We start from the raw sequence: 10,694 nt of genomic DNA, 5'->3' as shown, positions 1-10,694 counted from the left end.
CAATAAACTATTTTGTCAAATACCTTATACTTCAATATGTGGATATTTGAGTTACTTTGTTTTTTCAAAAGCACTAGAGGCTCATTTGGTTGTAGGTAACTAAATAGTGGTAATAAAAATTATTATAGTGTAAATTGTACGCCATAAAATATACCATGTCATTCTCATGACAATATATGAAACTTTGATTATAAAAAAGTTAATTTGTTCATAATTTTTTATACCACATCTCCAAATTATAATATACTCCCTCCGTTCTTTTTTGATCTACCACATTACTATAACGGGTAGTTTCAAAAGTTCTTCCACTTTAGAATACTTTCTATTTTTAGAAATTTTTTATCCCACTTTTACCCCTAAAAACCTCCCATTTTCTTTTAATGTACCCCTTTTCTTTTATTTATAATTATTTTCTCTCTCATGCTTTCAATACAATCATTACTTCACACTACTATTTAATTAAAGTAATACCCACTACAACCTCATACTTCCAATACAATCATTACTTCACACTACTATTTAATTAAAATAATACCCACTACAACCTCATACTTCCAATACAATCATTACTTCACACTACTATTTAATTAAAATAATACCCACTATAACCTCATACTTCCAATACAATCATTACTTCACACTACTTTTTAATTAAAATAATACCCACTATAACCTCATACTTCCAATACAATCATTACTTTACACTACTATTTAATTAAAATAATACCCACTACAATCCAAAGATTCTATCTTTCTTAATATGTGTGAAAAACCCAAAGTGGAAGATCAAATTCATCTCTAGATCATAATCTGAAATCAGCTCTAGCCATCGTTGTTGCCTCATATTCATCTCCCTCTGGGTGAATATGTACTTCAGGCTCTTGTGATCAGACAAGACCTTAAAATTAGTACCATACAGATAGTGTCTCCATATCTTGAGAGCGAAGACTACCGCAGCTAACTCCATGTCATGTGTCGGGTAGTTAATCTCATGGGTCTTTAGTTTCCATGAAGCATATGCAATGACGCGCCCATTCTGCATCAACACACACCCCAAACCCTTAAATATGTTTTCAGTTTGATAACAGATATGATCTTGGTGTGATTGTTTGGCACAAAACCCTTAAAAGTCACGCTCTGCCCTTTAGGCCCTCGTACAGCTACCTTCTTCATCCAACAATCAATGTTTGCCTTGTACTTCCTTAGCCAATCCATACCCAAGATAACATCAAAATTATCTAAAGGAAACTCTATCAAATCTACGCGTAAATCTATTCCCATGAAGTCTAAGGCTATATCCCTATACACTCGCTAACATAAGATTCTCTCGCTCGATGGTTGTGCAAACTCACTATTTATCTCAAGTGAACTAGACAAAAGCAACTTTGATACACACGAAGATGTAACAAATGAATGAGATGCTCCAGAATCAAATAAAACATATGCAGGTTTGTTGTTGACTAAGAACGTACCCGTAACAACTTCTGGTGTAACCTCGGCTTCATCTCTCTTGAGAGCCATAAGCTTCCTTGTAGCCTTGGTGCCATTAACTGGTGCACCAACAGATGGTCTAAAAGAGCCTCCCATAACGGACCCCTAACTCTGCGAACCATGCCCAAAAGATGCTTGCGGTCGACCCTGCTGTCTATCCTGAGCCACATTAGCTTGACTGTCGATCGGTTTCTGCGCTGAAATCTGTGGTGTACCTCTCAAACCTTGCTCATGTAAGTTTCTGTAGCAATCGACCCTCTTGTGACCCTTCTTTCCGCAATGGTAACACTCGATGTTTCTATTACTCTGAGGAGTGCTCAATGTTGGTCTCCCAAAACTAGATCTTGGCTCTCGGTGTGACTGTGTAGGTGCTGAATATCATCGACCCCCAACACTCTGTGATATCTCGTGGGTGTCCTCTCTACGTCGTTTCAGCCCTTGAGTGGCCCTTTGCTCATCCCATAGGCATTCAGCCTCACAAGTATCGTGATATACGTCCTAATATGTTCGTGCCCCAAGTTCCTCATACGTTCCCGGATATCTAGACTCAACCCTGATAAGAACCTCTGAGCTCTGAATCTCTCCCTAATCTTTATGTCGTCCACGTACTTAGCTAACTCCATTATCATTTACTTATTATATTATTAGATTTTCATCTATGTAAAATGATTATGATGTTTTTGTAAAGAGTCCGTCTTAAATGAGATTTAAATTTGTGATATGAAAAGTAGTATATAAGTATATAGTTTATTAGGTACAAAAAAACAAGCTCACAGTACTACTTCAACAAAAAAAATTAAAAATAAAAAGACACGCTTCAAAAGTTGACAACACACGCATGATAAGAGGACAATTTTTTTCAAGTGTTGTATTCTTAAATTGCAAATTTGACTTTATAAATTACATGTTGAAAACTTAAAATTTTTGGCACCCAAAAATGCAAGTTTCCTAGTAAATATATTCAACAAATAGGGATATATACTTGTATAACCTTGATATTGCGTTAGGAAAAATTGCATACACTGAAGAAGCATGCTTTTGTTCGTCAATCAGAACAACTTTTATGCTCAACAAGCTAGATAAATGAGACTACATCTACGACTATAAAAATTAGAATAAGATATTTACAATGAACGATAAAATAAAATCTAAACGAATTTTATTTTAGTTGGAGGGTAAGTACTATTTTATTAGGAATAATTTTGGTTTAATTCTCCTAGTCTTTTCATTCCTTCATCTAACCTTATAATTAAAAAATACATCACAAGAGCGTGAAAAATATAATAACTCTCACTACAGGAGCAAAATTAAAGGTAACGAATTTGGCGCCAAAATAGCAACAAAAGGATCTATCGCCAACTGGCGACAAAGGAATCTTAGCTTGTGGCCATGTTTGTCGCCAAGATTGGCGACTGATATCTTTGTAGCCATTTTATCGACGACTTTTTAGGCGGGAGAAAAATCAATTTCGAATTTTAGAAGCGGTAAATTTATAAATGTTATAGTATATGTTTCTGCTGTCAAATTTATCGCTAGATAATTCGAGCGGAAAAAAAAAATCAAATTTGAATTTCGATATGGAGAAAATTTTGTTTATAATTAGAAAATGAAACCCAACAGAAATAAGCACAAATCGGCAAAATTTCTCAATTTTATTTTCTTTGAAATTGTTAATAAATTAACTTGAATTTTTTTCAAATATGTATTATTTTGTTAATGATTGATTTTTTCTTATAATTGAGAATTTTAATAGATTATTATTTCACGCTAATTTTAAAACGTAATTTATAAAAATAATTGAATATTTGTTAATATTATAAAATAATAAGAAGAAATATTCAATTATCTTTTTATCATATTAAAATTAGTTGGCGACAAAATAGGCAATAGGATATATAATTGTTGTGTAGCTAAAATTGTAACAAAGCTTTTGGCCACAGAGCGTTTGTGTAGTCATTTTTATAATGTTTATACACTACAACATAAATTACTTTTAGTGGAATATATTTGGCGATATTTAATTTAAATGTCACTACTTTAAAATTTTTATAGTATATATAGTGGATTTAGTGACATTTATTAGACCCTTTAGCAGCATAATAAAAAACCATACTAAAACTTTTTACGACATAGGATCTAGTGACATTTCTCTTAAATGTTACTATAAACTATAGTAACAATCACATATGCCACTAAAGGCCAAATAAAATGTCACTAGATCACTTTATAGTAAAACTTAAAATAAAAATCAACAATTATTACACTAATTTTGTATTTATTTTTTATTTTAGTTTTTTTTTTCAAAATGACTTGCTGTATAAGTAAGAGATCAATTACCTTAGTGTGTTCTTAGCAAACACTCCTTATAATTGAGATTTTTTCATGTTTAATCAAAAGTTTGGATTATTGTATGAAAATCAGTAAAAAAAAATTGAATTATTCTCGGCAATTTTTCCTTTAATTTATTAGTACTATTTATTTCCTTATTATTGGCTATAAAATTACTGGTAGGTTTATCAGTTGTCCAAAATGATGTGTCCATATTCCGTATCGTATCAATATCATAAAATCATGACGACTAAAGCCCCTTCACGGTGGTTTGCAGTGGGTTGTGCCGTGCTGCGATGCTTGGCTATGTGACTAGAGATCAGTTGAGAGTATATATGGTCCAGGCCGTGTGTTCCGGTTGCAGTGTGCACGAAAGCCCGGCCCTATATCAAGTTGAGAGTACAAAGAGAATTAGAGAGTATGGTCCAAGTACAATGATGAAAAGTGATATGCAGCCAGCAAAAATAAGAGGAAACTGTAGAGCTGATAGGAACAAACCATAACAAAAGGGGCCTAGCCTAATGTTAATACGACGACGTAGCCAAATATAGGAGCAGTCAGTGATGATCCAAGCTAGCTATATTATGTAGTATAGCTTTGATCAAGGATATTTTTGATTTTTTAGAGTACCAAGACCTGAATATCATCATGCATGCATGTTAACATTCTACTGTTTCCAATAGTGGAATTTTTAGACACATTATTTCTGGACATATTAACACACATACATTTATTTTACACAAAATAAAACTATTTATAGTAAAAATACAAAGTCAAATAAAACCTGCTAATAATTGGCAGGAATTGGAAATTTGTGTCATGTGAAATTTAACCATATTTAGTTAATGGGTAATAACTATTGTTTCATACTAGTAGATGTATGTATACTCCTATGTAAAAAATATTGAGAAACTGCTTCCTTTTCTGGTAGTTAGCTTAGGTCTAAATTTTTACTACTTGTATAATTGTACTAAAACTATTCCCTCTAACTAATCCTATTGTGTTTCTTTCTAAGTTTCAACTCATAATTAGGTTTAAATTTAATATTTTATTTCGGTTTGACTTATCATTTTTATTTTTTCACTTTTGGTTACTTTTGTAAATTTAGTTTTATTCGATCTCTCTAGATTTAGTTAATCATATTTAATTTTTTATTCAGTTTTAACTCATTGGTTTCACTCATATATTTTCATTAATTACTTCTTAGATTAGTTTGATTTAATTTCTCACAATTCAATTAATTCAATTTAATTTAGTTAAGTTTCAAGTACATACATATTAAAAAAACTTTTAACGAAGATAGGTATCAGGTCCAATATCCTATCTATTTTTCTCTTGTAAGCTTTTTGGTTGCGTTTAATAATTGTTTAAAAAGAAAATTTTAAATATTCACTGTAATCATATCCAATACACTAGGTTTTATGCATTAAGTTTGTGTCCATTTCATTGTAATTTAATTGAATTAAACTTATTTTTACTTAAAAAAAGTTATTTTTACTAATTAATAATTAATATGCCACGGTTGATCCTATTATAGGGATGGCAATTCAGTCCGAATCTGACCCTAGTCCGACTCGATCCGAGGAAAATAATCCGATTCGAGTCCGATGAAAAGGTTATCCGACTTCACGATCCGAATCCGAGTTAGAGACGGACCGGAGTTGGACCTTATTAAAAATACGACACTCCGACCCGACTCCGACCCTGAAAGAAATCCGACTTTGAATTTGACTTTTAACCCAACATTTTGTTTCCTTTAAAACTCTAGATGTGACTAATTCAAACTCTCTCTCATACTAATTGTAATTTTCGATTTTGAAAAACTACTTGGTATTTTTATTTAGATCAATCAATCAAAATACGACAAATCAGATCAAGAGAAATAAAATACGCCAAATCAAAATGCGAGAAAATTTTGTTAAATTGTAATATTAGGAATATTTTTCATGTTAAACTTGAATTCAAAGTACATATTTTTTTGTTAAATTGTATTGAAAAATATATTTTGTTAACTTCGCAAACTTTAAATCATTAGTACAATATTACAACGATAAAGTTTGATAATAATCCAACTCCGTTGGAGGTCCGAGAGTCCGAGTCGGGGGAGAGTCCGAGTCAGGGCAAACTTGGAGTATGCATAATCCGACTCCGAGTGGAGGTGGACTGAAAAAAAAGTTCGACTAAAATCCGGAGCAAAGTCGGAATATGTATAATTCGAGCCGAGTCCGACCCATTGCCATCCCTATCCTATTATTATCGAAAATATAACTTCAAATTTTATTGAAACGAGCTTAAGTATCAAAAATATGAAAATAACATATCCACGGTTGATCCTATTATTATCAAAAATATACCTTCAAATGTTATTGAAACGAGCTGAAGTATCAGAAATATGAAAATAACTTATATTCATGGCATGTTAATTGAATGATCATTAGACCAACACTACTATATGGATTAAAAATGTTGGCCATTTAGAAAGGAACATAGTAGGAAGATGGGACTAGACAATAGAGGAAATGCGTGCACATGCTTTGATGTATGAGCGGACATATCTTGAGGGATAAAATTGGAAATAAAGATATAAAATAAGTTTAGGAGATTCAAATATTGAGAAAAGGGTAAAAGAGAATCGTTTAACATGATTTAAACATGCGCAAAGACACGATATTAGCGAATCGGTGAAGAAAGAAAGAAAGTTGAAGCTCGTGAGACATTAAAAAAGTGCCAGAAATACCAAAAATGACTTGAAGAAGACTAGTAGAAAAGGATATGAAGGATATATATATATAGAGGCTTATAGATTGAGACAATGCTAGAAATCATAATGAATGAAGAAAAAGAATCAATTCGGATAATCATTATAACTGATATATTAATTCAATTAGTTGCCCTTAATCTTTTTGGATAAAGATTCTGACATTATTATTATTATTATTATATGTGTAGATTGTATTCAAATTTGAGATCCAAAACTGAAATGTAATTTGTACTTGGCCTAGACGCTAGTCATGGTTTGTGTTTTGGAGTACCTAACACTTTCAGAGTGGGGATCCTCTACTTTCTTAGTCATAACTACTAATAGGACTATAAGAGAATCCTCTTTCCATATTCCCTTTTCCGTTTAAGTTCTATAAAATACACATTCTTGTACATACCATAATACTTGAAGACTGGAGTGCGAATTTGTGGAGTTAAGTAGTACAATTGATAAAGTACTTCTAGCTACTTCATCCGGTTATATTTTTTTGTTTGTCTCATTTGCTTCTTATACGGTTTTTAAAGAATATTTTTAAACTTAAAGAACAATAAAAATATACAATAAAAAAATTATGCAAATATATACCAAAAATTCAAATATTAAAATTAATTTAATAAAATCTAATATAGATATTTTTTATCTTTTTTATTATACCGACAAAAATTATGTTTAATTAGTATTGTCATACGTTAAAAAAAAGCAAAGAAAATATTTAAATTTTGTTTGGAGGGAAGGAAAGGATGAAAAAAGGAGCAGAATGATTTAGAGGAATGAAATTCCCTTATTTAGATTGCAAAAGAAAAAAAAGTGGTTTAAAGTGAAATAATTTGAAGAGATTAACTACCTTAATTAACATCAAAACCTCTTAACTATTGCTAAACTCCAGATACATATTATACTTACAACTCCAAACTCTAGGTACATGGCTTTAATGAGAGAATTTTCATGTTTTGCTTCATTATTGCTTCATATGTAGTCCAAATTAATCCATTAATAACATATTCACATACGAGAATCATAGCTACGTTGAAAAAGTACGATTAGAGTCTCCCTTTTACGGTGATGTAGAGGATTCACCAACACTAAAAATAAAAAAGGCGATCGCATTTGGCCTCGCTTTTTGATCGCTAAAGTCAAAAAAAAAGTGCGTCGGGCGACGAGCTAGATGAGCTAGTGACAACCTAAATCTAAACGCTAAATGAAAATTTGACACCAAAATGTCGCCAAAAGTATGATTAAAGACTTTCGATCTATCACGATAATGTTAGGATAAGAATTTCGATTTTTACCATCTATAAAAATAATTAATTTCTCATTTCTATTTGATATAGAGAATTCACTAATTAACTTATAATAGCCAGATAAAAAATTTAAAAAAAAAAAAAAGACATTGACATACAACTCAAATATTATTAGAAAGATGGTTAATAGATGGTGAAATTAATCCTTACAAATAATACATATCATAAACATGCATAATACAAGCTAATAATAAGCCAAACACATGACATAGCATGCAACGGCAACCCGTCCATAAACTAATAACCATAATGTATCGTCTTGTTAAAGCTAGCTAGTTAGGTCAACACAATTATATATGGTACATAATTAATAATTGATACATAAATTGATGAGGTTAATTAATTAATGAAGTGATTAATTAATGAGTAATTAGCTAGCTAGCGCCTGCGAGCAGCTGTTTCCCTTTGACAATTGAAGAAGACAGCAGCAACAGGAAGACCAAGTTCATTTAGTTGAGCAAATTTGTTGGTACAGAATCCATCTCGACTGCAAGGTGGGGCCACACTTCCCCTACGTTTCTGTTTGAAGAGTATGAACACAAACCTGTGTATTCCTATGTTTGGCCTTGGCATTTCATAGCTAACTATCTCTTTTCCTATTTATTATTATCATATCATAGTTATTATAGTAATTAACATATTATATTTTCAAAATAAAATTCTAAATTTATTATGAAAAAATCTCTGAATTAATTAGTACAAGTATATTTTTGTAACTAGATTTCCTTACCAAAAGTGGTATCTGTTGTGCCTGGAATATCTGTGACTATCCTGTAGACATAAGTAAATTAAATCATTTAATTATTTAATTAGTTTCTAATTATTATAGATGAGTTTAAGAGCTTTAATTAATTCGATCAGGAGTATACCAGTGGAGGTGCTCTCTCAGGTAAGGATCACTGGGTCCAGGAACATCTGGATCTGTCATCACCTATTATAATTAACAAGAAATTAACAAATTAATTCTAGCTAGGTAGTCCTACTTATTTGTGCGAGTACTAAAGATTACATCATTATAAGATCATCAAATAATATAACTTCTACATAAATTAGTACTTATCATAGCAAAAAATTGTATTTGTTAGAGTATATAACATATTTTGAAATTTCAATCATCTGCTAAAGTTTTTTGTTAGAGTTGATTCTTTAGAAGTGCTTTTTTTCGACCCTATACAATATTAGACCTATGCTATTGATAATCTTTGTCCTCGGAATATATTTACATCGTACCCCTTGACATTTACGGTCTATTTGGTAATCGGTTTCAAATGATGAGAATGGTAATGAAAAGTTAATGTAATTTTGATAAGAATATCTCTTGACAAGCTAAATGGTCATGATTATACTCTTTCAAAAATCTTATTTTTTCACAATATTCATTCTAATGCATTGCCATTTGAACATATGGTATTAATTAGTAATGGAAAATTGTAAAGAAACAAACTATTTTATAACAACACTTTCATTAGCATGGGAATTAATGACATGTTAGATATTATAAAATTTTACACTATAAATTATTTTCATTTCCATTGTTTAATACTGATTACCAAATGTGTCGTCAAAGACTTTAATTAAAATATTGTATAAATACTTTTAGAAAATGTTTGTTTAGAGAGGTTTGAGGAGTGAGAATGAGAATTTAATTATAAAAAGAAAGTCTTTTTAAGTCAGAAAGAAGGTGAGTAGGGATAGGACATAAATCATATCAAAGTCCCCAACAACATCTTTAGTGATATAATTTGGAAAATAGGACTAGGTAACAATAACTTATTTGTTAACAAATGAACATTTTAACAATCAAAAAATCTATTATTTAAAATTGAAACTAAAGCCCTAAAGTTTCACCTAAAAGTCTAACATAGAAATAATTAACAAGTAATTATGACGTTTTTTAGCCCAAAATTTTATCTCAATTCTTAATAATTCTTAATAATTAACAGTATCACGGTAACGGTTTTATTTTTGTTTGTTTTCTTGGGAAAAAGAACAAGAGTAAATAGATACCAAAGTGAAAAAGGATTTCATGCCACCATCATGAACTTGAACCCTAGGCTTAAGAGTGACAGCGGAAGGGAAAAGTTCATGGCCATTATAAACTTGCTTGGTTTTATAAGTAACAGACATTCTCACACTTGGACTAAATGGGTCTATTACATCCCCAACTACTCTTCCAATGATCAGAGGATCTGACTTCGCCATTTTTAATTAATCTTTTATTATTGGATTTTGTTATAGGAAAGAGTGAATTTTTAAGGGTTTGGAAGTAACAATGATACAACTATATGGTTTGTTTTGGAGGGTGTTTTAATTTGATGGTATTGCTTAAGAGATGCTGTTCTCATTATATAGTGCCTAGTGGAAAGGAATTATGGAAAAAAATTAAAAAACATATATGAGTGTGGGGCCAGGAAGTTTATCGTGCGTAGGATTTAAAAATGCCCAATCTAAAGTGTACTTAATAGGACTAGGAGTATTGTTTTGAACTTTAAAGTCATGTTGCAGGTGAAGAGGCATATTTCATGTGTAAGACGGGGTTTTCTGTGTAATCACTTTATTCTCTTAAATTTGCACAAAAGAAAAATATGAGAATGTTAAGAAAGTAGTAATAAATAAGGATAGAGAATGAATTGTATAGATGTAATTAAAAGAAAATTAAAATGTATGGATGAGATTGAAAGAAAATAGTGAGCCATTGTCAAAAACTAAAAATAATACGGATCAAAATGACAAGTAATATAAATTGAGTGGAATAAAGGGAGTAAAAGTTTAAGTCTTTTGTGATTTATATTTGACATAGGTTAAGGTTTAGT

At 30.9% G+C, this 10,694-nt stretch overlaps 1 protein-coding gene across 1 annotated transcript; it reads right to left on the bottom strand.

Moving 5' to 3' along the window:
* Window positions 1–7,981: 7,981 nt before the first annotated feature.
* Window positions 7,982–10,187, bottom strand: LOC130812595 (protein CENTRORADIALIS). Its single transcript, XM_057678116.1, has 4 exons — window positions 9,889–10,187; window positions 8,751–8,812; window positions 8,612–8,652; window positions 7,982–8,477 (listed from the first exon to the last, which is right to left on the bottom strand). Exons 1-4 carry the CDS (start codon window positions 10,081–10,083, stop codon window positions 8,260–8,262), a joined length of 516 nt encoding a protein of 171 aa, XP_057534099.1. The 5' UTR covers window positions 10,084–10,187; the 3' UTR covers window positions 7,982–8,259.
* Window positions 10,188–10,694: the final 507 nt, after the last annotated feature.

This window comes from Amaranthus tricolor, chromosome 5 (assembly GCF_026212465.1).
Source record: "Amaranthus tricolor cultivar Red isolate AtriRed21 chromosome 5, ASM2621246v1, whole genome shotgun sequence".
Taxonomy (NCBI): Eukaryota; Viridiplantae; Streptophyta; class Magnoliopsida; order Caryophyllales; family Amaranthaceae; genus Amaranthus; species Amaranthus tricolor.
Note: the sequence above shows the minus strand (reverse complement) of the source record. Positions and strands in the feature narration are given on the sequence as shown.

Excerpts from the sequence above, each read along its gene's own strand:
- LOC130812595 (XM_057678116.1), bottom strand. The coding sequence starts at position 10,083 with ATGGCGAAGTCAGATCCTCTGATCATTGGAAGAGTAGTTGGGGATGTA. Across the intron at positions 8,653-8,750 it reads CTGAGAGAGCACCTCCACTG|GATAGTCACAGATATTCCAG; the intron begins GTATACTCCTGA and ends TTATGTCTACAG. Across the intron at positions 8,478-8,611 it reads CACAACAGATACCACTTTTG|GAAAAGAGATAGTTAGCTAT; the intron begins GTAAGGAAATCT and ends AATAATAAATAG.